Source organism: Bubalus bubalis, chromosome 8 (genome assembly GCF_019923935.1).
Source record: "Bubalus bubalis isolate 160015118507 breed Murrah chromosome 8, NDDB_SH_1, whole genome shotgun sequence".
In the NCBI taxonomy this organism is placed as follows: domain Eukaryota; kingdom Metazoa; phylum Chordata; class Mammalia; order Artiodactyla; family Bovidae; genus Bubalus; species Bubalus bubalis.
In genome coordinates, this window is record NC_059164.1 from 102,482,094 (window position 1) to 102,509,848 (window position 27,755).

General features: G+C 50.3%; 1 protein-coding gene across 2 annotated transcripts; it reads left to right on the forward strand.

Annotated features, from left to right (window-relative positions):
• The first annotated feature begins 385 nt into the window (after nt 1-385).
• CLEC2L (C-type lectin domain family 2 member L) lies at nt 386-20,770 on the forward strand. Of its 2 annotated transcripts, XM_025291628.3 has the most exons (6): nt 944-1,249; nt 11,694-11,768; nt 14,077-14,243; nt 15,190-15,290; nt 16,850-16,962; nt 20,515-20,770. In XM_025291628.3, exons 1-5 carry the CDS (start codon nt 1,060-1,062, stop codon nt 16,959-16,961), a joined length of 645 nt encoding a protein of 214 aa, XP_025147413.3. In that variant the 5' UTR covers nt 944-1,059; the 3' UTR covers nt 16,962; nt 20,515-20,770. The 2 variants fall into 2 exon arrangements, with proteins under 2 accessions (XP_025147414.3, XP_025147413.3); XM_025291629.3 differs by lacking the exons at nt 944-1,249; nt 20,515-20,770 and adding an exon at nt 386-575 and having other exon boundaries at nt 16,850-17,540.
• The last annotated feature ends 6,985 nt before the right edge of the window (nt 20,771-27,755 follow it).

Sequence of the window (27,755 nt, forward strand, 5' to 3'; positions counted from 1 at the left end):
ACAGATGGAGCCACTGAAAGGGAGAATTCATAGGAGTTGTTGGTACCTTACTGGATTTGGTGGGGGAGAGAGCAGGAGGGTTGAGAATGAGGGACCATAGACTGAGGAAACAGATGTGGGATGGGGCCAGGAGAAGGACATGCCAGCCTCCGCATGGAGCCTGAGGTGACCTGGGGTCAACCACGGAAAGAGCCCGCCCGAATGAAGACCATCCAGGAAGCCCTGGCCCCAGAATAGAATAGTGGCCTAACACGCGCCTGCACGGTGCTGCCTTCAGCATCGCTCTTGACCTCTCTAACTCCCCGTTCTCAACCTAAACTGAGGATGTTGTCAGTTAAGTTTTGTAAAAAAAAACTCCTGGCACGTATTAGAGGCTCAGTCAACTTGAAGTGAATCGGAAATGCTGTTCCACGCGTCCCCTCGGCCCTCGGCTCTCTCGTGCTCACCGATTCCGTCGTTTCTCTCATCTGCCAAGAGTCTGGGCCACGTCCCAGCCCTCACCCTACTGCTCTGGCTCCAGGGTGACCCGGAGGAAAGCCCCCTCATCTTCCTTGAGCCTCGCTGCGTCGGCCGCGGTAACTTGATTCCCGTTTTAATAGAAACTGGCAGGTGGACTGGGGGCCAGGACTCCGGGCTCCCGGCGCCGCGATCCCCGCTCCGCAGCATCTGGACTCCCGCCAAGAGGGCGGGAGGCCGGCGGCCCCGGGCGGTGGGGCCATTAGCGCTCCCGGCGCCTCCTCCCTCGCTCCCGGCCCCCGCCCTGCCCGGGTCCCCGCGCCTCCCCGCGCTCCTCCCCCGCGCCTCGGCTCTGCGCTGAGGTTGCGGCTCCGCCGGGCAGGCGCGCGGGGACCCAGGCGGCGGCGGCGGCGGCGGCGGCCACCGGGTGCAGCGGGTGCGGAGCGGGGAGCCGGGCTCAGCCCCGGCCTGCACGAGCCGCGGCCCTCGCCCACCGAGGCCGGCCTGGGGGGCCCGCAGGGCGCGCGGAGCGCCGAGTGCGCGTGGGGCTGGGCCCCGCACCCCGGCACAGGAGCGCGGGCGCGGCGCGGCGGAGCGCGGGGCATGGAGCCGGCCCGGGAGCCCCCCGCGCGCACCCGGCCGCCGCCGCCTCCCGCCGTTCGCCCTGCGCCAGCCCCTGCCGCCCCCAGGCCGCGCTCGCCCGCCGAGGCGGAGGGCCGCGGTCCAGAGGGGCTGCTGCGGCGATCAGGGTCGGGCTACGAGGGCAGCACCAGCTGGAAAGCGGCCTTGGAGGGTAAGCGGTGAGCGGGACGCGAGAGGCGGGACAGAGTCACCTTGGCCGACCTCCCGTGGGGAGGGCAGGGAGGGCGACTCTGGACCCCCGAGGATGGGTGTCAGGGCATCGGATGCCACACTGCGGGGCAGTGGGGAGGAGGTAACTGGGGACCACCTATCTCTGCAGCTAACTCACACTCTGACCTTGGGAGTAGGTTTCACGCGCTGAGCTTCAATTTCCTCATGAGTGAAGGGGGCGGTTACTGTCCCACACTCACCTGGGAAGCATTGAGAGAGTGGCTTGACCCTCCAGCAGTGAAAACGCCCTGGGCAAAGCTCAAAAGCTGTAGACCCCAGTCGCGGTGTTAATGCCCTGTGAGAAGGGGTTGGCTGGGAGGTGGGGGTGAACGCCTGGAGGTGATGGTCTGGAGAACCTGCAGGGGTCCCACCTACCCCTTTCAGTCAGAGGGGCTCAGGAGGTGACCCCTGACTGGCCAAGGGGGGCGGTAACCAAAGTGGAAAAGAGAGTTTAAGTTCATGAGTTCTCCCAGTCCGCTTGGGTGGCCACTGGTGGTGTGTGGTGTGGGAGGTGTGGCCAGAGGGCTGGTCCTCTGGAAGTTTCTTGGTAAACTTGACACCCAGAGTCCCAAGGCGGAGGACCCGGACAGCATCAGCTAAGGGAAGCCCTAAGTTGGATTACCCAGCCATTAGGGAAGGAATATCAGGATAGGAGGACTTCCTGGGGTAGGTGACCTCATAGACATATGGAAAGAGAAGGAGTGACATGTTCAGGGGTCAAATAGCGAGAGCTAGCCTGTCCCTTGTGGGGAACTGACCTTCAGAGTACAGGATCGGGGAGGGGTGAGAAGAGAGGAGTCCGGAGGACCCAGATTGTGAACGGCGACCCAGGCCTTGCCAGAGTTTGGACTTTGTCTGAGGCAACTACTGAGAGATTTAAAGCATAGAATGAAAATGAAGCGGGTTTCATTTTCCAAGCGAGTTTGCCCTTGGAAAAGTGGTGGTGGCCCAGAAGGGTCAGACCAAGGCTAGGTCAGCGAGGAAGGTGGAGCGGTGGTCAGAGGAGGGACATAGCCAGTGGCAGCCAGGGCAGGGGCCTGGCTGAGGAGGGAGAGATGGGGCAGCCGTGTCTGCATTTGGCCCAAAGGTGGGTGGACCAGGAGACATGGATGGCCTGAGGGCGGGGCAGGGAAGTGCAGACTTGGGGGAAAGCTGGACACCTGGGTGGTGATTTGGGACAAAGGAGGCAAAGATGTTGGAACTTGGAGAAGAAGAACTTTTGCAGAGGGGCTTCGGGCTGAGAAGAGCTGAGCAGGATAAAGGTGGACAGACCCCTCTCTTTGACGTGCGTCTCCAGGCACATTGTTAGATTTGCATGTGACACCCTGCTTCCCTCCCACCCAAGTTATTTCTTGGTTGCTCACGCCTCTTACCTGTATTCTCCACTCATTCATTTGTAAGCATTTCTCCAGCATCTGCCCCAACCTAGCTCTAACCCCCAGGGGTTAGGGCCATTTCAGAGGTGGTGTAGCCTCTTTCAACACCTCCGGCTTGCTGCCTCCTGTCTTACTCCTCATCCTGACCTTGGCCCCGTCTGCTTCCTACTCCCAGGGGTGACTGGGCCAACCACCTGCAAGTTAGGCTGAAGAAGAGGCTGCACGCCCGGCAGGAAATGGTCCAGGGGGTCTTTCAGGACACTGGGTCTTCCGGGCCACCCTGTGGCCCATGTTTACCTGTGGCCCAGCCTCATCTCACCTGTCCAGGCATGGCTCCCTACCTGGCCTGACTCTGGGTCTCGGGGCACCTCTGGTCCCTTGCCCTTGTTCACATGGTCCATCAGAAACAGGCCCACTCTGATGCCTGTGGACCTTGGGGGCTCAGTCTCTGGGGCCTATGGGCCTTTCCCATTGTTTTAGCACATGGAGTCTGTGTCCTTGCCAGGGGCCTCCCCTCTGCTGGTCCCCTAGCATCTCCTGGGTGTTCCCTGGGCGCCGCATCTCCTGTAGGGAGAGGGGAGCTCTCAAACCAGGATGGTGCTCTCCAAGGTCCTGCCCTGTGCTGGCTGCCACCCCCCCCCCCCACCCCACCCCAACTCATTCACTCTTCCTCACCTCCCCCACACACTCCTGGAGGGCCCACTGTCCTGGCGCACCTCTTGGCACAGGGAACATCCCTGTGCTTGAAGAGATCGAGGGGCAGGGGCCGAGGCAGCCTGTTGAGGGGCAGAGAGAACAAATTCTGGGGTTGGCCAAGCCTGAGCCAGATCCTTTCACTGCCAGTGTGCTGGCAGGTTTTCAAACTTGTCCGAGTCTCAGTTTTCCCACCGGCTAAGCTAGAGAAGGATTTCTGCCTCTCAGGGCTACGCAGACAGAGGTGCTGGGGTGTAGGGTGTGTGCAGGTGACCCCTTTCCCCAGTCCCTAGAGCCCGGTGGGGGAACCCAGGCAAAGTGTGTGACTGTCTGCTCAACCAAAATCCTTTGACTGCTGGTCTGCCTACTGAGTCCACAGCCCACCCTGAACTGTGTGCATGCTAAGTCACTCAGTCGTGTCCGACTCTGCGACTCCATGGACCATAGCTCTCCAGGCTCCTCTGTCCATGGGATTCTCCAGGCAAGAATACTGGCGTGGGTTGCCATGCCCTCCTCCAAGGGATCTTTCCAACCCAGGGATTGAACCCAAGTCTCCCACATTGCAAGCAGATTCTATACCATCTGAGCTACCAGGGAAGTCTAAGAATACTGAAATGGATTCAGTATTCTCCAGGGGATTTTCCTGACCCAAGGATCAAACTGGGGCCCACCTAATAAGCCCATGATGAAACCCTCGTGATGGAATGAGTGGTCTGCCATGTCTGTGGACCAAGAGATTTATTTTGCAGCCCTTGCTTAGCCAAGCATCTGTTTTGAGACTTCTTCTTTTGTCTGAGCTGCGGGGTATGTGGGATCTTAATTCCCTGACCAGCTATTAAACCTTCACCCGCTGCATTGAAAGTGCAGAGTCCTAACTACTGGACAGCCAGGGAAGTCCTTGTCTTGAGACTTCTTGATTTGACCAAGCTGAGCCCTTAGGGGAGCTGTGCTCCTTTATTACCACGTGCTGAATATTTATTAAACCCCTACTACGTGCCAGCCCCGTGCTGGGGCTTTCCTATAACTGTCACATTTAACCCTCACGTCTGCCCTTCCACGGGCTGGGTAAGTGTCGTGTGTATTTTATACAAGAGGAAACTGAGACTCAGAGAGGCTCAGTGTCTTGCCCAAGGACACACGTTGCTCTGTCACACGTGAAACCCCGTTGGGTTTGCCATGAGGCCCTCTGACGTGAGAGCTCTTACCCTGTCCTGACCTGACCAAGGGCACGGGGCTTGGTGAGTCTAATTGGAGAGAATCCAGTTGTGCTTATGACGCACGCAGCTCTCCTCCGTGTGCTCCTCAGACGACCCTGCTGCCTCCAGCAGATATTTTTTCCTCTTCACAGGTTAAGTGACGTGGAAAACATCTTAAATCTAAAGCTGAGATTAGAGCCAGGTCTTTAAGACTTTCCTTTGATGAACAGTTAGCTTTATAAATAGGAAGCCAAACAGAAATTCTTCCAACTGAGTCCTCTCCCTGTGGCTATTAACCTTTCCTTCCACCCTCAGCCTTGGGGGACAGGTTGCAAAAGTGATCCAGAGCTGCCATCTGGGTGCTGGAAAGACTGGAGGTGATTGGAGATGGGAATATTTCTGGCACTGGGGGTGTGGGGGTGATGAAAAGCAGCCTGGGGGGTACAAGAGGGGGGCCACAGATGATTCTGCAAATCTCAGGCTATAGATTTTTCAGTGCTCACCAATTCTGAATTTTTAATGTTGAAAGTTTCTTGATTAGGCATAAACCCACAACTTCCTGCTCAAAACCACACACACGCATTTAGCAAAGCCTCTTAAAAATTTAAAAATCACCAAACTCTACATTTGAGAGTTTTTGACTGTCAACTTAGGGACGTCAACTATGAGTCTCTTTTGCACTGTGATATGAGCATTGTCGGGATTTGTCTGGGCTTGGAAGCCAAATTTTTTTCAGTTGTTCTTTCTAACATTAGGCTAAATCATACGCATTTATTACATAAATAAACTGCACCCTCAAACTTCATTTAATAAAGGCCAGTGCATACAAGGAAGGATTGCTGAGTTAGACATTTGTTCTGGCTTGAATTGTATCCCCCTAAAAGATGTGTTGAAATCTTAACTCCACAGTTCCTCAGATTATGACCTTATTTGGAAATATGGTCACTGCGGGTGTAATTAGTTCAGATGAGGGCATACTGGAGTAGAGTGGGCTTCTAACCCAATATGACTGGTGTCCTTCTAAGAGACAGTCACATGAAGACAGACACAGGGAGAAGGACGTGACAATGGAGGCAGAGGCTGGAGTGATGCAACTGCAAGCCCAGGAGGGCCGGAGATCACCAGTAAACCAGGAGAAATGAGGACAAAGCCAGGAAGAATTTGCCTACAGGTCTCAGAGGGAGCATGGCTTGCTGACACCTTGACTGTGGACTTCTAGGCCTCAGAGCTATGAGACGACACAATTCTGGTGTTTTAAGCCACCTAGTTTGTGATGCTTTGTTATGTTGACCTAGGAAACTAATACCACATTGTTTGGGGTTGTCCAGCTCCAAGGCCACCCTTGGGAGTGAACGAACTGTCAGATCCTTTAGTGTGTCTTCTGTCTGTCCACAGCACAGTGTCCAGGGCAGTTATCACATCAAAGACGAGGAGAGTCCTCCATTCTGGTGATGCTGGAGATGCGGGCACAGACTCCCCTTTCCCTGAGGGCAGGTGTATATACACATGGTCAAGGGCATTGTCATTCAGGGCAACTAGATTCTCTGTGTGTTTCCAGCCCCAGTGGGTGCTCTGTAACATGCCAGGCGATGACTGCGCCCTGTTAGAGGGAACCCAAAGGTGAGGAAAGTACAACCCTTACCCCAAAGGACCAACTCAAAGGACATGAACTTGGGCAAGCTCCGGGAGATGGTGAGGGACAGGGAAACCTGGCGTACTACAATCCACGGGGTTGCAAAGAGTCAGACACGACTGGGGGACTGAACAACTGCCCAGAATGAGCCTGTGGGCCGATAACCATCATGATGGTAGTTGTTGACACTGAAGGAGAGCTTACCGTGCCAGGCACTGCTCTAAGCACTATTTGTTGAATTCTCATAAAATTCTAAGAGGCAGATACTATGATGACTTCGTCTTAAAGATGAGGAAAATGAAATAGAAGCTAAGTAACTTTGCCACAAGAAAGTGGCTGAGCTGGGATGTGAACCCAGGTGAAGTGGTTTACGATGTGGACTGAGAGTGTTTACGGAAGGAAAAGGATTCACACAGCATGCTTGCCATGGGCGCCACCATGCAGCTTAAGGGCATCAGCCTTACAACACACAGCCCTTGGGGACGACAGAGCCGACACAGAGAGGGTTCAGCCCTCTGCTCTTAACGGACCTGGAGCCACCCGCCTCTGGATCCTGCTTGGTTGTCAGTACAAACCATGCCCATAGGAAGGACTCCCGAATGTCTGTTGGACTTGCAAGTAAAGACAGCAGACTAAACACATGCATTTTTCTTTCACTTCTGAAACTCACTAATACAATTGTAAAAGGGGTTTATTTTTCCTTTTATTTGGGAGGGAGTCACTGCAGCATGTAGGATCTTAGGTCCCTGACCAGGGATCGAACCCATGCCCCCTGCAGTGGAAGCACAGAGTCTTAACCACTGGACCGCCAGGGAAGTCCCAATAAAGGGACTTTCAAGTAATGATGGCAGACTGAAGACATGCATTTTTCTTTCCCTTAAAAATCCAATAAAGAGATTTTTTAAAAAGACCACAAGAATAATAAGAACAGGAGAGAAAACAATAACAACACAGTTGGGAGCTAGGAATCAATGATGATGATCAATGATGATCAATGATCAATAACTGACACTGACTTCCCCGGCCTTAGAAAGTTCAGGAAGCAGAGGAGCAGGCAGGACCTCATACTGGTCAGCACAGCAGTGAGTAGAGAGGGAGCTGATGTCAGGAGGGCTGGGTGAACCCTTGTTAGGAAGACTTCAGGTCCCCAATCCTCTTCCCACTCTGTGAGCCTCTCCCCAGCCCTCTGCCCTGGGGAGAGAGGGCATCCAGACACCAGAACATTTGAGAGCAAACGAGGCAGCATCTGCGGCTGAGGACGGCCTCCTCACCTCTTCTCCCAGCCAAAACTACATCCTCCAGGAGTGAAAACAGAGGGACAGCCCCCAGGGACGCTGACCCAAAAGGAGAAACCCAAGGAGGCCCACAAACAGAGAGCTGGACTTCCCTGGTGGTCCAGTGGCTAAGACCCAGTGCTCCCGAGGCAGGGGGCCCAGGTTCAGTTCCTGGTCAGGGAACTAAGATCCCACAGGCCGCAACTAGGACCCGGCACAGTCAAATAAATAAATATTAAAAAAAAAATAATAAAATCAAGTGTTAAAGAGAGAGCCTTGAGGACTGACCCAGCCAGGTCACTCTGCCGTGACCTCCAAAGTTAATAAGCTCCTCTCACGGTCTCAGAGGCACCAATACAGTCTTATTCCTCCTGCCTTAATCATGAACAAATAACCAAGGATCTTGAGATGTATGAGGAAAGTCCCTGACATGGAAGCTAGAGATTAAAACACATGAATGGAGGGGAGTGGGGCAGAAAGCAGTTTGGAAAAAACAGCGATTATATAGACTAAACTTTCTGCCCACCTCTCCCCCAACCCTTCTGCTTCCCCCCCAAAATATCAACTAAAAAACTGTCAGTATTATTCAGATAGAGAAGAGAAAATTTCGCATCATTAAAGTAAGAACAGGATGTTTTAAGAGGGAGTATTCAGGGAACAGCAGCAACAAATCCCCCAAAACCTTGCAAGTTAAAAATAATTGTAAAAATAAAAGATTCAGTAGAGAGTGGGAAGGTAAAGTTTAAAAAAATCTTCAGGAAATAGAGCAAAAGACAAAGTGGATATGAGGGCTTGCGCTCTCTGCTCTGGCGCCTTGTCCTCTTTTTGTAAGGGCATTAACCCCACCATGGGAGCCCTGACCAAGAACAGATCTGCTGGTAACCTTGATCCTGCACTCGCCAGCCTCCAGAACTGGGGGAGAGACGTGTCTGTTGCTTCAGCCATCTAGTCTGGGGATTTTGTTAGCCTGTGAAGACTAAGACAGAAGTGGAGTAGAATTCCTGATTTTGCCTCATCAGCTTAAAGGAGCTTTGGAATTGAAATCAGGATGAGCACACAGAAGTGTAGGCAAAGGAAAATGATTACTTACAGGGAAACAAGAAGTTGTGTAGAAATAATACACTGCATAGCTTGCTGGGAGCAGCATTTACATTGTCATAAGAAAAGAACACTGAACTTCCCTGGTGGTCCAGTGGTTAAGATTCCTCACTTCCACTGCAGGGGGCACAGGTTTTATCCCTGGTCAGAAGAGCTAAGATCCCACAAGCTGTGTGGCATGGCCAAAAAAAAAAAAAAAAAAAAAAACCTAAAAACCTCACCAAATTATCAGTCCAACCCAAACTATGATGTTGAGAAGGTAAGTAGTATGTGAGTGGTCAGGGTGGGACAGTAATGCAGAGAATTAAATCTTCCTCATTATTGTGGAACGTCAATAAGTAAGGTCTTAAATAGAAAAGTTGAGAAGTATTGACTTCTTGACACAAAGCTTTTAGAGATTTGGAGGTAAATACCAAAAGAATTCGCTGAAGGAATTGGAAGTAGTTGCCTCTATGGAAGGGGCGATGTTCTTTGGTGGTGTAGTGAAGCCTGGTAGAATTTCTTCCTTTGGATCTGTTGCTTTGCAGATCCTTGATAAAAGACCAGGTTTCTTTTCCCAATCTGTTGTGAAGTACTATACAGATGAATTACTAGAAACAGTATCAGGCACCTGGATGTCACAGGAATTCTGAATTGCTATAGATGTTTCTATTAATAGATACTTCCTCTTGACTTTGGTACTTAGTTCATAAGGGTGGACAACCCAGTGGTGGGCTGTGAAGGTGGTTCTTTCATCTATGCACATATATAACATAAAAGTTTTTTAAAAGACTTAAAAACAAAAAGGGAGTTCTCATCTACTGGTGTCTCAGCTGGTAAAGAATCCACCTTCAATGTGGGAGACCTGGGTTTGATCACTGAGTTGGGAAGATCCCCTGGAGAAGGGACCAGCCACCCACTCCAGTATTCTGGCCTGGAGAATTCTATGGACAGAGGAAGCTGGCAGACTACAGTCCATAGGGTCGCACAGAGTCTGACACGACTGAGTGACTTTCACTTTTCACATCTACTAGGATGGCTATAACAAACAAAAGTGGAAGCTAACAAGTGTTGGTGAGGAGATGGAGAAATTAGAACACGTGGTGTCGGCATCTCTGGTAGGATGCAAAATGGTGTTGCAGCTGTAGAAAGCAGTTTGGTGTGTCCTCAAAAAGTTAAATGTAGAATTATCATATGATCCAGCAATTCTACTCCTAGGTATATACCCCAAAGAGTTGAAAACAGGGACTCAAACAGATCTTTGTTGGCCAATGTTCACAGCAGGATGATTCATAATAACTAAAAGATGGAAACAGTCCATCTAACTGTCTGTCAATGTATGGATGGATAAACAAAATGTATGTAATCATACAATGGAATATTATTCAGCCACAAAAAGGAATGAAATTTTGATACATGCTACAGTATGGATGAACACTGAAAACAATATGTTAAGCAAAAGAAGTCAGACCCCAAAAGACAGATATGATTCCATTTACATGAGGTACTTAGGATAGGTGAATATTAGAGTCAGAAAGTGAATGAGAGATTAGCAGGGGCTGGAGAGGGTTGGGAATGAGGCATTAACGCTTGATCAGTACAGAGTTTCTGTTTGGGATGATGAAAAAGTTTTACAAGTAGATCATGGGGATCAGTGCACAACTTTGTGAATGCAATTAACACCATGTATTGCACCCTTGAGGGTAGTTAAAAGGGCAACTTTTATGTTATGTGTATTTTATCACAATTAACAAAACTTTCAAAGACCCTGTGTCTAAAGTCTATAAGCATTCTTTCATTAAATATCAAATTAAATGCCATTTGCAGCAACACGGATGGATCTAGAGATCGTCTTACTGAGTGAAATAAAGTCAGAGAAGTACAAATATTGTATGATATCGTTTATATGTGGAATCTAAAAAAAGAAAAGAATACAAGTGAATTTATTTACAAAACAGAAACAGACTCATAGATTTAGGGAAGGAACTTATAGTTACCAGTGGGAAGGATTGAGGGGAGGGATGGTAAGGGAGTTTGGGATTGACATGTACACACTGCTAGACTTAAAATAACCAACAAGACCTACTGCATTGCACAGGGAACTCTGTTCAATATTATGTAACAACCTAAATGGGAAAAGAATTTGAAAAAGAACAGATATATATATATATATATATATATATATATATATATAATGAATCACTTTGCTGTATACACCTGAAACTAACACATCTTTGTTAATCAATTACACTCCAATATAAAATAGAGAGTTAAAAAATTGCTGTGCAGGATTCCACTGAATGAATGCCCAACATTTTATCCATTCTCCCTTTGACAGACATTTAGCTTCTTTCCATTTTTGCACTGTTGTGAATAAACCTGCTATGAGCATTTAAAAAATCAAATTAAAATTTGGAGTGAGAACAATAAATAAATAAAAATTTAAAGGGAGAAGCCAGAGGATCAGGAAAGCCTTCCTGAAGAGGATGGAGGGTGTGGGGCAGAATTTCAAGAGACAGCAGTGGAAGAGGAGCACTTTGGGAGCAAAGATCCAGCCACAGGGCTAAGAGGGTGAACTGGGTATTTCAAGGAGTCTGGCTGGCTGAAACTAGGGATGAGGTAGAGAAGCTGCAGGAGATGAGAGACTGGAAAGTGCTAACAGCCACAGAAAGAGTTCAAGTGCGTAGCCCTGAGGGAGTGTTTTTAAGCAGAAGTATCACAGAATCAGACAAACCTGTGCTTGAGAATGGCATTTCAGACTTCAGCATTAGGATGGCCTGGACCAGAGGTCTCCAACCTCCAGCCTGTGGACTGGTACCTCCTATCAGATCAGCATTGGCATTAAATTAGGAAAAAAGTGCACAATACATGTAATGCACTTGAATCATCCCCAAATCATTCCTCTCCCTCATGGAACCCCTCATGGTCCCCATGGACCCCCTCATGGTCCATGGAAAGATTGTCTTCCATGAAACCGGTCCTTGGTGCCAAAAAGGTTGGGGGCCACTTCCCTGGAGGGCTTGTTCAAACAGAGAGTGCTGGGCTCAGCCCCAGTTTCTCAGTATCAGGACTTGGAGTTGGCAGTGGGAATGGGCAGTGGGGATGGGCCATAATCAATCCCTTTCTCTCTCCTCAGACACCACCACGCGTCTCCTGCTGGGGGCCATCGCAGTGCTTCTGTTCGCCATCCTGGTGGTGATGAGCATCTTGGGTGAGCATGGATGTCAGAGCATTTGCAATTCACTTCCTACACACCTTTCAAAAGCATGTCTAATTAGGTCAAGAAAGGTTCCAGACATATCGTCAACTTTGTGGGGGTCAAAGTAAATAGGAAATAGAGTGTTGGCTCTAGATGACATTTTAGCCTAAAATAATATGTTCACACATCGATTATATCCATTCCCTTAACTAAGCCATGCAGCGAAAGTGGAGATGTTACTTAGGTACCATTACAAAAATGCTTCAAGAACGCTGAACAAGCTTGGTGTGCGTTAGGCGGGCAGTGCTTCATGAAAGAGACAGTTTGGGGTTAAGGGCCTTAAAGATCTCATTCACTCACTCAACAAACATTTATTGATCCCAGATGTGTGTTAGGCCCTGGGCTAAGTGCTGGAGATATATATTTTTTAAAGTGTAGTATGACATCAACTCCCTTGTCCAGTGATAGGGTATTGCCTGGAGGTCTCCCATGTGGTAAACCCTGAAGAATGAATAGTTTCCTGGAGACCAGGAGGAACACAGACCAGGGCATTCTGAGGAGGAGAGTCCAGGGAAACACCAGTGGCGGGCAGGACTGAAAGGGTTGAAGGAGGAATAAAAAAGAGGAAATTGCTGCAAGGCAGGCCAGGCTATATGACCTGGGGCTTGGCTGCCTGTAGTGGATTCAAGCCAAAGTGATTTCAGGACCTCTGTCTTTAATCTTTGAGAAGCATCCCAAGATCTCAAAATGGGAGGAAAATCCACGGATAATATCAGTTCTATTCAACCCGCACTTGCAGGGCATGCAGGCTAAGTAGGGCACTGTGGGTGCTTAGAAAAGAAGGTGGTGACCACCAGCTTGGATCCACCTAGACTAATTGCTACAAATTAAACTGTTCTACTGCTGCGTTAGGAGGGCAGGGCAATGTGTAAACAGAGCATATTGTGATTGGAGGAAAGCACAACAGTCTTCGGACATCCTCATGGAAAAGCATGGCCTATACGTCTAAGTAAGCCCGCAGCTCACTGAGCAGGAATGTCCAAGTGCCCATTCATTAATTAATTGGTGTTGGCGTGGGGGTAGCTCCCTGGGGCGCTTGAGTACCATGGGCCTGTTCTTGACTCTGTCCTGGTCTACATTTTAATCAACCTTCTTAGAACAAATGAAAAAAATATGCTTATGGAATTTGTAGGCAATACAACCCAAAGAGGGATGTTCCACAGGCCAGGTGAAAAAGAAATCGAGATTAAAATTCATCCTTAAAAACTCAAACAAGCCAACGTGAATGAAGCGACTGTGCAAGAAATAAACACAAGACCCTGCATTTAGATTTAAACGTGATTTACATGTGTTCTGGGCAGGGGGACCTGGCTTGGAAGGAGATCATAGGAAAATAGTTGAAGAGTATGGCTGAATTCCTTTTGGCAAGGAGGCCCTTAGAGAATCGCATGGAAGCTCCGGGCTTCCTTCCCAGAAAAGTGCACCTATGCACATACCCACAGATTCTTCTCATTGGAGAGTCTGCAGACTGTAAAATCCACGGCAGCCGGAAGGGGTATGGAGATCGCTGCTGGGTGGCGGAGCGCAGCTGATGTGTCGCAGCCTGTGCTGGTGGCAGCGTTTTAGGGGTGACGCGGGCGCATCACAGTGAGGCAGGCAGGATGGAGAAGGTCTGGAGAGCATCCCCTCCAAGGGATTGTGGAAGAAACGGTGTCTGTTCACTTCTGGAAGAGGGGGATGTGGGTCCTTCCTCAAGGAGAAGGCAGAGCAGGTCTGTCTGGGTCACTCCAGAGGCAGATCCTGGGTCCGCGGAGCTAGGTCACAATGGGAAGGCAGGTTGAGACTCAGCATTGAAAAGGAATTTCCAGCACTTCCGCAGCGTAGCCAATGAGGGTGTGGCCAATGAGAGCGGATGGGAGTGGGGGTCAGAGGCGGGGGGTTGGGGGGCTGCAGGTGGGAGTCGGGGGGTTATGGAGCCCATGGAGTCTGGTATGGTTCCCACCATGGCTGAAGAGAGAGGATGGTCACCAGGTTCAAGTCCGAGTTTCTAGGTTTCCACGGCCTCCAGGAGCTCAGAGAGAGAGAGGAGAACATAATCTGGGGGTTAACCTGCTATAATAATTCCCCTCACAGGGGTGTCCCTGCCAAATTGCTCTTCCTAGTTCATGTAGTCCCCAGCCTCCGACCTGCCAGGCACTGTGACAGGCCCTCCCCTGAGATGAATGACTGATGGTCACCAAAGACAGGGGACGTGGGATTCTTGGGGGCCAGGCAGAGACTCTCCGTGCTGGCCGCTACTGAGTCCCTCCTTTCCCTGCAGCCTCCAAGGGCTGCATCAAGTGCGAAGCGCCCTGCCCGGAGGACTGGCTGCTGTACGGAAGGAAATGCTACTTCTTCTCGGAGGAACCAAGAGACTGGAACACGGGCCGGCAGTTTTGCCACAGCCACGAAGCCGCACTTGCTGTGATCCAGAGTCAGAAAGAGCTGGTGCGTGCGGGGCGGGGGACGTGTCGGGGCGGGGCCTGGGCGTGTCGGGGAAAGGGGAGGGGCCATCCGGGACAGCCACGCCCAAGGACCTGGTGCCCCCTGTGACCTGTTTCCAGACGGGTGGGGTGTGCACGTGGGCTCCACAAGTGGAATCTGAGCAGCTCCACGAGGGGCTCTTGTTCTCACTGCTCTTGTCAAGGCCAGCTGCGTCCATTCCAAGGCTGGTTTGCTGAGCTCAACAGTCAAGTGTAAGCATTACAAATTATACAGGCACTTGTGAAATGTGAGGGCTTCCTTGGTGGCCCAGACAGTAAAGAACCCGCCTGCTATGCGGGAGACCTGAGCTCAATCCCTGGGTTGGAAGGATCCCCTGGAGGAGGGCATGGCAACCCACTCCAGTATATCAAATTGGCATCTTCAACTAGTCCACGTCAGGATCTGAGATCCCACCTAACACCCCAAACAGTTATATCACTAGAAATATGAATGTTACACAATGAACAGGTCTCTTGGCCATTTTTGGATTTTGTAGGCAACAGTTCGTGCAATTCAAAATCTAAAATCACTTCTGTTTGTCTCTGATACACAGTCTAATAGCCTCTTTCTGCAGAGAAAGGCCCAGGACAGCCAGTCCCAGATAATCCATCAAGCAATCCCAGGCTTCCTGAAAATCAGGAATGTTGGCATGCTGGGTCCCCGAGCTAAGAGACAAACCCTGTTCCAGGGTTCCTGCCCCATTGGCACATCCCCAGAGTCCAGGTACCTTGAAGGCCATTGCAGTGCATCTGTAAACCCAGCTCCTCACTCTTGGGGTGCAGTGAGGTGTCACCCTCACGGTGTCCACACATCTTGAGATCCAGTCTTCCAAGTTGAGGTTCATCTGTGGATGTGTGAGCAGTCAGGATGCCACACCTGACTCTGAGGTTTCCCTCTTTCCTTGGTGCAGGAATTCATGTTCAAGTTCACACGGAGGGAGCCCTGGATCGGCCTGCGCAGAGTGGGGGACGAATTCCACTGGGTCAACGGGGACCCATTTGACCCGGACACGTGAGCTGAGGCTTCATCTCCTGGCCACCGAGCTTAAACCGGGGAAGACCTAGCCTCCCAGACGAACCTCCTGAGGGAGAACTTGGTTTTGTGTTAGCTAGAGCCACTCATCTGTAGGGTCAGGGGTGAGGGACAGAGACCTGGGCATGGGAATGGCTTTACTACTCCCTCCCCAGTAAAGTCCAGCCTGGTTTGGTGGCCCTGTCCCACGTAGGCATCAGAGCTTCCTGCTGCTGGAAGGGGCCCAGGCTCTTTCCATCTTGTGACTCCCTCATCCCTCTGCACGGCTCAGTGTGGCTCAGAGAAAGGGGAGGACATCCCAAGACAGCCCTCTGCATTGGGCAGAACTTAACCATATGGCCCCACCTGACAGTGAGAGAGGGGAGGAGCTGGGACTTCTCTGCTGGGCAGTCACGTGCTACCTGAACAGTTTTACTATGGAGAAAGGGGATCTGAACTATGGGTCCCAGGAGGGTCCTCTTAGAGAAAACACCTTGAGGGTGTTGGTGGCGTGTGCCAGGGTGGTATTATTTGTGTGGCCCACATGTGTGGCAGCGAGCGTCTGATTTGTGTGGTGCGTGTGTGGGGTGATGGTGGCAGCGGGGGGGGCACTTTAGGCTTAGGGAGACACAGGTCAGCACACACAGGGGTGCAAGAACCTCAGCCTCTGATCTAGACCCTAAGGCTGGAGGACTAGGCCCGAGGAGCTGGGTGCGGGCACAGCTGCTGACCTGATGTGACCCTCGGGCCATGAAGACTTCCCTGTTCCCATGTCTCCCTGTCTCCTGCACTCTTCATTCGGTGCCTCTCTCTGTCCTCACTGCCCCTTCCTTTTTTTTCCTCTTTCCTTGTCCTGTCCTCATCCCCGATCTGTTCTCAGAGCTGCTGAGAAAGTCTTGCCTTGCTGCTGCCCCTGCCTCTCCCCTTCTGGAAGCTTCTTGCTCCCAGAACCTGGGGAGCCCTGGAGGCTGGGGCCCCAGGATGTTGACCACCCAGCAACCAGCAGGCCTTGGGGCCACGCTTCTCTGACCACTCTGACATGGTTCTGGCCTCCCCACTCCCTCTTGGGGTCCTTCTGATGCCTCTGAGACCCCCGTTCTGGCCTTGGTGGTGGGAGGCTCAGGTCAGGGTGACCAAATGAGTTTAAGAAGAAATGTTGAGATTCAAAAGGGATGATTTTAGGCAGGGAGAACCCCCTGTGCTATTAATAGCTATAAGAGGTGCAGGCAGGGTGCGGTGGGGAGGTGGGGTCAGGGGAGGCTTGTCCTAGATAGGGCCCCAGTCTCCTGGCATGAGTGAGCTGAACCTGGCAGGATGGGGAAGCCGGATGGGGAGTGTAGGGTGCGTCCAGGACACGTCTGTGGGCGTCATCAGGGTGATTGGAGCTGTGGACAGAGTTGGGAGATGGTGGGAGCCACACTAGCAAGGTCTGTGGGGCGGACTGTCCCAGAGCAGGGCAGCTCCAGAGGGAAGGATGAGTCACAGGGCCTCAGGGGCTGCCCAGTGATGGGTGGCATCTGCCAGCAGTGAGTGCCTGGTCTCGTCTCTCCCGGCCACAGGTTCCCCATCGCGGGCCCTGGGGAGTGCGTCTTCGTGGAGCCCACCAGGCTGGTGTCGACAGACTGCCTGATGACCCGGCCCTGGGTGTGCAGCAAGATGGCCTACACGTGAGGTGGGTCATGCCAGAGGCCACCCTGCAACCAGGCTCCGAGACCTGCTGGCCCGGGGCTCCACTCCAAGGCAAAGCAGCGAGGAGGATGCTCTCTGCCCCTGGGTGCTCTTCCCCAGCCCCCGAGTCCTGGTCCCTGGTCTCCTTGGCCCCAGGCAGGTCCTGTGGCTCAGCAGTCAACTCCCACAAGCTCAGTAGTACGGTAGGCACCTGTCCCCAGACACACATGCACAACGATGCACTTGCTTATGCACACGTGTGCACACAGCGCCCGCTGAAGTTCACGGTCTACCCTTAGTCAGCCCAACAGGTCTCTCCCTGGCCCCACCCTGGAGCATTTCTTCCTCTGGAGGCCCTGGTGCTCTGAGGAAGGCTGGGGGCTGACAGACTGCCATACTGTCTGCACACACGGACCCCCTCCCCAGGCATCTCTCTCCTGCCGCCTGGGGAGGCAGGAAGGGCAGCCCCCTCACCTGGCCCCTGCATCCACCCCTCTGGCCTTGCCGGGAGTCTCAGGCAGGCCCCTGCTGTGTCCGTGGTGCTGCTCTGTTGGCCACTGGTGGAATAAAGAGATGACTGGAGTCCAGAGAAGTCGGCTGCCGTTTGTTCCATGGTTGTGGCTTGGGGGAGGGGCCATGGCTCGGAGGACTGTCTAGGGAGGGACCACCAAGAGGCACCGGTGTGGCCGGCGACACATGTAGGAACCAAGGCCAAAAACACGCTCTGTGGCCTCAGGGCACCATTTAATGTTGCCAGGCCACTGTGTTATTCTTAGATGTCTGAGGGGTGTGCTCCATCTGGTGGCGTCACTACTAGTCGACTCAACATGGCAAACATTTATTCACACCTATCATGTGCCAGACACCACACCAGGCAGGGGGATCAGCAGCTGTATCCCCCAAGCGAGCACACAGGGAGCAGAGGGGCCAGCTTGGGAAGCACCAGAACATTCTGGAACATGGCCGAGGGATGGCTTATTCTGCCCATGGCCGGGTGAGATACAGGCGGGAGCTGCCTCGGAGTTGCGTCTGTGAATCTGGGTCCTGGCCCATTTTCTGAGAAAACAGCTTGGAAGGAAACACATCCTGCTCTGCTCTGGTCACTCCTTTTACTGTCAGTTTTCAGACAAAACTGTCAGCTTCGGTTTTGTTGATTCTTCTGAAAGCTTTCCAGATATTTAGTAAAATATGGGTATTTTGTGGTTTCATATTTTATCTTCATGGGGATCCAGTGTAGAATCTGTGTAATGAAGAGGTTAAAGGAATGCAGTGTGGTGGTGGTGGCCTGTGGGGGGTTGGCTGACGCCCACTGCCTTCCCAGCCCCTGTGGGGAAGTGTTTTGAGGGGCTGAGGACTGAAGGCTGAGGAAGTGGTCAGCTGCTGCTGCTGCTGCTTGGGTTGGGCAGGGGCTGAAGGGTGAGTAGGGGGGGTGTCTCACACTCACACCTGTTCTCAGTCATACACAGGCCTGGGGTTCTCACCAGTATCTTCCCATCAAAGGCTTTGCTGCTGTTGTTCAGTCACCAAGTTGTGTCTGACTCTTTGCGACCCGACAGACTGCAGCACACTAGGCTCCTCTTTCTTCCACTATCTCCCAGAGTTTGCTCCAACTCAGGTCCATTGAGTCAGTGACACTAGTCTTACCTCATTTAATTCTCTTAAAAAGGACCTGAGGCGGATTATGCTGCCACAGATGACCCAACAGTACCTGGGCAGGGCCCCAAGGCACGAGGAGCGGGGCTGCGCTCTCATTCTGTTTTGTGGGTTCAAGTGGGAAGAAGGGAGCCACGAGGGGGCGGGGAGGAAGCACTGTGGGAGGGCAGGGAATAGGAACCCAGGCCCTTGGGACCTGATCTTTCATTCAGCGCTCCACAGCCTGCTGCCTCAGGGCATACTGGTAGGTGAGCTAACCTTGGGTTTGTCCTGGGGCGGCTCAACAATTCTAAATCAGTTCAGCAAAGCTAAAGGAACTCTAAAGCTAAAAGAGATCAAACCAGTCAATCCTAAAGGAAATCAACCCTGAATATTCATTGGAAGGACTGATGCCGAATCTCCAAAACCTTGGCCACCTGATTTGAAGAGCCGACTCACTGGAAAAGACCCTGTTGCAGAAAAGATTAAGGACAAGAGGAGAAGCGGGCAACAGAGGATGAGATGGTTTGATGGCATCACTGACTCAGTGGACATAAGTGTCAGCAAACTCAGGGAGGTAGTGGACAGGGAAGCCTGACCAGCTGCAGTCCATGGGGTCATAAAGAGTCAAACAGGACTGAGCGACTGAATAACAACAAAAGGAACTCTGACCCAAGGTCATGGATGTTTTCAGAACTTTCTTATCTATTCCTACCCAGGAAGGAAACACAAGAGCAAAACAAAACACCGGCACACAGAACTTGAGAAACGTTGAAAATCCTTTCAAAGGTTATAAACCAGCCAGGGACTTCCCTGGAGGTTCAGCGGTTAAGAGTCCGCCTTCTACTGCAGGGGGCGCGATCCATCCGATCCCTGGTCGAGGAAGATCTTGCACGCTGCCCTGCGCGGCCAAAAGCAAAACAAAATACCGACAGACCCAAACCAGGCACCCACGTCCCTCTGGTGGGCAGATAGCCAGGCTGGGTGGGCGTGCAGTTCCTCCTGAGGCCACAGGCGGCAGCATGGAGTCCAGACCCTCTGCGGGTTTCTAAGCCTGGAGCTCAGAGCTGTCTCCCTGGGTCGGGGGCTGGGGGTTGGGTGGGGGCGGTTAGGGAGAGGTCTAGGGTAGGACTTCCCGTGTGGCTCAGCTGGTAAAGAATCCACCCGCAATGAGGGAGACCTGGGTTCGATCCCTGGGTTGGGAAGATCCCCTGGAGAAGGGAAAGGCTACCCATTCCAGTATTCTGGCCTGGAGAATTCCATGGACTGCATAGTAGTCCATGGGGTCGCAAAGAGTTGGACACGACTGAGCGACTTTCACTTCACTTTACTTCAGGCTAGGGAGAAGGGTAGGGGCAAGGTGCAAAGAAGCACCCTTCAGCCCCAAAGGACCACCCTCCAGCCCCACTCCTCAACCCCTTTGGAAGATTGTCCCTTCCGAGGCGACTCGCCTGGAGTTGAGAGTGTGCTTAGCTTGGAGCCTGGGTGGATCTGAAGCCACACCGCAGCGCTGTCCTCTGAGTAGCCCCTGGAGGAGGCGGGAAGGCTGGAGCTCGCCTCCCAGGCCACCCTCAGACGTTGGCTGTGAAGATGGCGCGAGGAGGGATTTTATTAGCAGGACACACTGGGGGGTAAGGTTCGTTGCTGTGCTGGCAGGTTCACTGGTGTTTGCTTAGTAAATTCTCTTACAGCCTTAACAGATGAAGACGCAGGTTCAGGAAGGTTAAGGGGCTTGCTCTATCACAAGCCTAGGGGGTGGGGGATAGAAGGAGCCAAAGGAGCCACCTTGGGAGAGGACGTGGGATGCCCCTCGGCGATTTTTTTTTTCTGCGCACTTTTATCGCGTTCATATAGTTTTCAGGTGTAATTTCCCATAGAGCGTGAGTGACGCAAATACTGACTACTGCCCTTCTCTCGCTTCAAGGTCCAGCTCTCACTTCCTGGGACTGCTTCCGGGTCGGCAGCAGCCCTCGGTGACCACGCCCTCCCCCAACACCTCCAGCACCGAAGACTGAGCCTCTCCCAGGGCCGAGTGTGTGGAACTTCTCATCTGTGACGCATCTCTTCACTCATCTGACCGCTCTTGTCTGATTATAAGCCTCTGAATAGCAGGGATTATGTGTTGCTGGCTCTTTGTAGCACACTTAACATATGCTCAAAAAAATTGTTGTTGACAATAAGATTGCTGGCGAGTGTCATCTCTTCACCCTTTGCCATGGGGGCAGACAGCGGTGGCCGGCTGCCTGTTAGAGACTTGCCTTTTAGGCTTTAGTGGGTGTGGCATGATTTTAGAGGTCCGGCCAAGATGAGATCTTTTATTTGTTTTGCTTCAGCTAAGTGAGCTCACTCACATTCCCTAAGCACTTACATACTGGGCCGCCTGAGTGGGGGTGGCCTGGAGCACGTGAGCCGAGAGGGAGAAATCCCTCCACTTCTTAAGATGTTCTTTGCATCATACACAGAGGACCCAGAGACCAGGCCCAGGAAGGGCTTCCAGCAGTGACTGGGGTTGGCTGCTGAAGATTCCTGTGATCTCCAGGATAATTATGCTAATGTCGCTGTTCTATGTGTGAAAGACCACTTGGTTTTCAGAAATGTCCACTGTCAGCTGTCTACTTACACCAGGAGGGGGTAAAGAACTTCAAACTGGGAGCAAATATGAGATTCACACAGAGGGGCATCCGGAAAACTTCCTGCCATACCCTTCAGAGATACATTCTCAGCTTGGAGGGCATGTGCTTCCTCTTGGCTCTGAAGACCTGCTGGAGTCTAGTCTGGACTATCTCTACCAATGAGCAGGTGTGCAGCTCAGACTGCTGTGCTCAACCTCCCAGACCCCAGGCTTTACTTCTAATAAAGTAGAAATCATGCCTGCCTGGCCTACCTCACAGGGTTATGAGAACTGTAGATGTTAGAATTTCAGGGATAAAAAATGATCAACCCTGTTCTCACTATCCATGAGGCCCAGAGAGGGTTAAATAACACGTCCAAGGTTGCACATCTAGTGGCAGAGCTAGACCTCAGGTCTTGTGGCTCCTCTCTTCCTTGTTGATCTTCTTATTGTTGCACATATCATGCTTTATTTGTTCACTTGTTCACCATCCACACGGAAGTGTAAGCCCCTAGAGGGTGGGGATCCACTCTCATGCTCCTTTGTTTCTCTAGAGCCTGGTGCATACTAAAGGAGCTTAATAAATGTGTGTTGAACTGATCTTGACCCCTAGTTCACATGCTCCTTTCCTCTATACCATGCCGTCTCTGATCTCGGAAATCTGCACTGCCAGTCCAGCTGCCCACAGAAAGTATGAAAACTTGCAGATGTTTTAGAGAAAAAGATTAGACGCTCAACTACCTTGCAATGCTGATTAGCATCTTTTAGAGCACAGAATCCATCTAAACAAAGACATACACATCTAAGACAAAACTGGAATAATAACAATGAATGCTAATTAGGAGCTTATAATAAGGCCAGGCATTGTGCGAAGCACTTCACACACATAGTAAGTGCTTAATAAAAAGTTGTTATCTTTTTTCACTATTATGTAAACTGAGTAGGGGATTGGAGTATGCTAGCTTCTGTAATACCTGCATTTCAGAGGCTTACCCGAGTAAAGATCTCTTTGTGGCTCACACCGCAGACTAACGCAGGTCAACCACATGGAAAAGCGTTGCTGCATCCAGGGCCTTTGAACATAGAGGCTCACACAGGATGTGTTTTAGGGGATGTGGTAGATGAGGCTACCAGGTACCAATTTTTCCTTTCCTTTCCTTTCCTTGTGGGTATGTAGAAGGACTGCACTTCCGGGTCTGTTAGAAGGTGGGTGTCAGGTGACACCAGAGCTTTAACCATGGAAAGGTGACATGTCATTTCCTGGTGGAAACATTTAAGAACCAGTGCACACTCCTCCATATTCTATACTGCCCCCTTCTCCACTGCCAGTCATAATTTTTCTGTTTGGAGGCTTCCTAAGACTGAAGCATTCTGAAATGCTAAGTCAGTACGTGGAGGATGGGTTCCCTGGAGGGTGTCTGAATCTGCAGCAGATGTGTAAGTGAGAAAGCCTCTGAGATTTTGGGTTTGTTGTGATCATAGCGTATCTTACCCTAGACTAGACAGAGACCTGGAGGTGGCACACGTTCCATCCACAGTTCATTGACCAGGAAGGTTGTGGGAGGCTGAGAAATATCTTTCAGCTGTATGCCTGTTGTATGCATGAGATTCTTTTTTTAAAATAAATTTATTTATTTACTTAGTTTTGGCTGTGCTGGGTTTTTGATGCTGCACGGACTACTCTCTAGTTGCGGTGCCTAGGCTTCTCATTGTGGTGGCTTTTCTCCTTGTGGAACGTGGGCTCTAGGGTACTCAGGCTTCCAGTAGTTGTGCTTCCCAGGCTCTAGAGCACAGGCTCAATAGCTGTGGCGCATGGGCTTAGTTGTTCCTCGAAATGTGGATCTTCCCAGGGATCGAGCCTGTGTCCCCTGCATAAGCAGGCAGATTCTTTACCACTGAGCTACCAAGGAAGCCCTGCACGAGATTCTTGATTCTAAAACTTGAGGTTTTCATAAATTTTGGAAGATTCCTCACCTTTGTCTCTAAATATTTCTCCTGCCTGACTCTTTTCTCTCCTTCCCGGACTCCAATTAAGGCTGTTGGGTTTGTCATACCTTTTATCCTGTTATCTTACCAGACTGACTTGTTAGTTCTATATTTTCAGCAGACTGATCAGGCTTTTTAATTGCACGTGCATCCAATGTTTTATTAAAACAAAGCGTGGGTCACCATGATTCCAACTCCGGAAATCAGCTTCTTCATTTCTCTGTCCAGCTGCTAAGCCAGTGCCATGAATTTTATTTTACCTGTTTGCTACAGTAGTACCTCACTTTCAGGAACCAATGTCTATATTAGTCAGGATAGGCTAATTGCTATAATTTATTGTTGTCGCTTAGTGGTTAAGTTTTGTCTGACTCTTTGCGACCCCATGGACTGTAGCCTATCAAGTTCCTCTGTCCATGGGATTTCCCAGGCAAGAATACTGGAATGGTTTGCCATTTCCTTCTCCAGGGGTATTCCCAACCCAGGGATCAAAACTGCAATTGCTATAACAAACAACCCGAAAATTTCAGTGACTTAAATATTATAAAAAGGCTTTTCCTACTCTTTGTGGCTTTGTCCAATGTGGTTTTATTAGGAGGCCATGAAGTCATTCGGTGGTCCCACGGTTCTCCGAGCTTTCAAAGTCCTTCATTAGCTCTTCCACATTTGGCCAGAAATTGAGGAAAGAGAGCATGGATAAAAGTAGGAGAGTTTTTTTAGGGCTATTTAAAAAATATATTTATTTGACCGTGCTGGATCTTAGTTGCAGCACTTGGGATCTTTGGTCTTGGTCTAGCACACGAGGACTTTTAGTTCTGGTATGTGAACTCTTAGTTGCAGCGTCTAGGATCTAGTTCCCTGACCAGGGACTGTACCCAGGCCCAGACCACTACATTGGGAACTTGGAGTCTAGCTATTGGGCCACCAGGGAAGTCCTGGGCCGGCCATATCTATATGCAAAGAAAGCTAGGAAATATAATCTGGCTCTGTGCTCAGCAAGAAGAGGAAACGACTTTGAGAGTATCCAATTAGTCTTTGCCACTGTTGGCATTATCCCTGTTTTACAGAAAAGAAATCTGAGGCTTGAGAGGTTAAGTGTTCTCTCAGCTTTTACCATCACAAACAACAGAGCCTGGAATTGGACCCAATATGGCTGACTCCAAAGCCATGCTCTGAATTGCTCTGTTATGGATAATGCCTTCTCTCTTATGCCTCATTGGCCAGTGCTAGCTTAAGACCTGGGGCAATCATTTCTCCTTCAGAAGGGCTTCTTCCAAGCACCCACTTTTTCTCTTCTGGTTCTGCTTTTTTATATATCAATGGGTAATTTTTTCTCTTATAAGCAGTTTGGTCCATGGGCTTTTCAGTTCAGTTCAGTCGTTCAGTTGTATCCAACTCTTTGCAACCCCATGGATGGCAGCACACCAGGCCTCGCTGTCCATCACCAACTCCCAGAGCTGCTCAAACTCACGTCCATCGAGTCAGTGACGCCATCCAACCATCTCATCTTCTGTCGTTCCCTTCTGCTCCTGCCTTCAATCTTTCCTAGCATCAGGGTCTTTTCCAGTGAGTCAGTCCTTTGCATCAGGTGGCTGAAGTATTAGAGCTTCAACTTCAGCATAGTCTTTCCAATGAATATTCAGGACTGATTTTCTTTAGGATTGACTGGTTTGATCTCCTTGCAGTCCAAGGGACTCTCAAGAGTCTTCTCCAACACCACAGTTCAAAAGCATTCATTCTTCGGCGCTCAGCTTTCTTTATGGTCCAACTTTCACATCCCTACATGACTACTGGAAAAACCATAACTTTGACTAGACAGAACTTTGTCAGCAATGCCTCTACTTTTTAATATGCTGTCTTTGGTCATAGATATTCTTCCAAGGAGCAAGCACGTTTTAATTTCATGGCTGCAGTCACCATCTGCAGTGATTTTGGAGCCCAAGAAAATGAAGTCTATCACTGTTTCCATTTTTCTCCATCTATTTGTCATGAAGTGATGGGACTGGATGCCATGATGTTAGTTTTTTGAATGTTGAGTTTTAAGCCAGCTTTTCTACTCTATTTCACTTTCATCAAGAGGCTGTTTATTTCCTCTTTGCTTTCTGCCATAAGGGTGGTGTCATCTGCATATCTTAGGTTATTGATATTTCTCCTTGTGATTATGATTCCAGTTTGTGCTTCATCCAGTCTGGCATTTCGCATGATATACTCTGCATATAAATTAAATTAAGTAGGGTGACAATATACAGCCTTGACGTACTCCTTTCCCAATTTGGAACCAGTTCCTTGTTCCATGTCAGATTCTAACCGTTGCTTCTTGATCTGCATACAGGTTTCTCAGGAGGCAGGTAAGGTGGTCTGGTATTCCCATCTCTTGAATAATTTTCAACAGTTTAAATTTTAACAGTCAAAGGCTTTGGTATAGTCAATAAAGTAGATATTTTTCTGGAACTCAGTCTGCAGCAGATAAACAGTCTGAGAGCCACAGCAATAAGACATCCAAACAGAATACACAAAGACATAGAAGCAGATATTAAGTGGTTCTTGAGAAGGGTACCTGCACTCCAGTGTTTTATATGTGCTGTCAAATGCCGAGTGTGTCAGTAGATGGGACTAGATCTATAGATGGACACATGTAAAGACAGCACTCATGAATGGGAATTAGATGGTCATCTTACCAAACCAACGTTGTCTTGCTGATGCACAGTGATTGGAAAAAGGTTTGGAATCACTGTCTGTACAGATGTAACCAAGCTACCAGCCTCTGCAGGGGTCCAGCTGGAGGGTCGCTGGCCTATCCAGTTGAACTAGATGCAGCTGCAACTCCAAATTCCTAGAAAACAACTCAGGCAAAGATCTTACTGTTCAGGTTAAAAGCTGCTTGGAGGACACGTGATTGTGAAAGTGCTCTGGATCAGGGGAGGCAGGTGGAATAGACTTGATTAATCATCGTGTATGGTTTCAGGCTCACAAGACTGGAGGACTCTCTGACTTCTGGCTGTTTCTTCTCTGTAGAGTGAGGATCGGAGAAGGCAATGGCACCCCACTCCAGTACTCTTGCCTGGAAAATCCCATGGACAGAGGAGCCTGGTAGGCTGGAGTCCATGGGGTCGCTAAGAGTCGGACACGACTGAGTGACTTCACTTTCACTTTTCACTTTCATGCATTGGAGAAGGAAATGGCAACCTACTCCAGTGTTCTTGCCTGGAGAATCCCAGGGACGGGGGAGCCTGGTGGGCTGCCGTCTCTGGGGTTGCACAGAGTCGGACACGATTGAAGTGACTTAGCAGCAGCAGGGTGAAGATTAGGGTTGTTGCTGAATAGGGTGTTGGGGAGGGGTTGGTGGTGGGAGGGGTGGTGGGAGGGGTTGGTGGTGCTGCAACCTCAAGCAGCACCAGGCAGTGTAAGGAAAGTAGATCTTCTAAGGAAGATCTGTTGGAGGATGTTTGCATGGATCAAGTTGGGCCTACATCGTGCCAGGTAGGGAAGGGAGGGTCCAAGGGCAGAAGGGAGGGACTGAACACAGTGAAGAGGTCATGAAGACACCTGCCCCATCAGTGTTACATTTACACTTTGCTCTTGGTGTATTCTCTGCTTTTACACTTACTTGATATTTGCGTGTGTGTGTGTGCTTAATTGCTCAGTCGTGTCTGACTCTTTGCAGCCTCATGGACTGTATAGCACGTCAGGCTCCTCTGTCCATGGAGATTTTCCAGGCAAGAATACTGGAGGGGTTTATTTGCTTAAGCTTAGCTATTCCCAGGAACAGTTAGGAAACATGTAAATCAGACTCTTACCGAAAATGTAGTGCACGTGGCTGTTTGGAACAGCCTCTCGGGCAGGACCTCCAGGACCCAGCAATATGCCCCCAAAGGAAGGGGAGCTTTGTGAGGTGGGAGCACCTCCCCCCAGAAGCAAAGCGCCAGGGAGCAGAGTCCTGAGCTGCCTGCTGCGTGAGAGCGCCACCTACCTGTTGGCTTGGCCTTCCTCTAGGGGCTTCTTGGCTCTGCTGGGAAATAGTATTTATTACTGGCCTCTAGAATTCCACTTTCTGTTCATCATCAGTTCAAGAAAAGCGGTTTTTTTTTTTTTTTTTTTTGCTTGGAGGAACATATTGACAGCAGTAGCTTTGTCTTTTCACTTATTATTACTTTACACATTTTATTTTCCTGCTGTACAACAATGTGAATCAGCCATGCGTGCAAGCTCAGTAGTCTCAGTTGTGTTCGACTCTATGCGACCCTTCGGGCCATAGTCCACCAGGCTCCTCTGTCCATGGAGATTCTCCAGATAAGAATACTGGAGTGGGTTGCCAAGCCCCACTCCAGGGAATCTTCCTGACCCAAGGATCGAACCTGGGTCTCTTACCTCTTCTGCATTGGCAGGCAGGTTCTTTACCCACTGAGCCACCTGGGAATATGTATGTGTGTGTGTGTGTGTGTGTGTGTGTGTGTGTGTGTGTGTGTATGTATGTGTGTATATATATATATATATATATATATATATATATATATATCCCCTGCCTCTTGAACCTCCCTGCCACCCATTCCCCCATCCCGCCCCTCTAGGTC

Bases quoted from the DNA above. Each gene is read 5' to 3' on its own strand.
- CLEC2L (XM_025291628.3), top strand. From the start codon at position 1,060: ATGGAGCCGGCCCGGGAGCCCCCCGCGCGCACCCGGCCGCCGCCGCCT. The intron at 11,769-14,076 runs GTGAGCATGGAT...CTTTCCCTGCAG, and splicing joins GGTGGTGATGAGCATCTTGG to CCTCCAAGGGCTGCATCAAG. The intron at 15,291-16,849 runs GTGAGCTGAGGC...TCCCGGCCACAG, and splicing joins GACCCATTTGACCCGGACAC to GTTCCCCATCGCGGGCCCTG.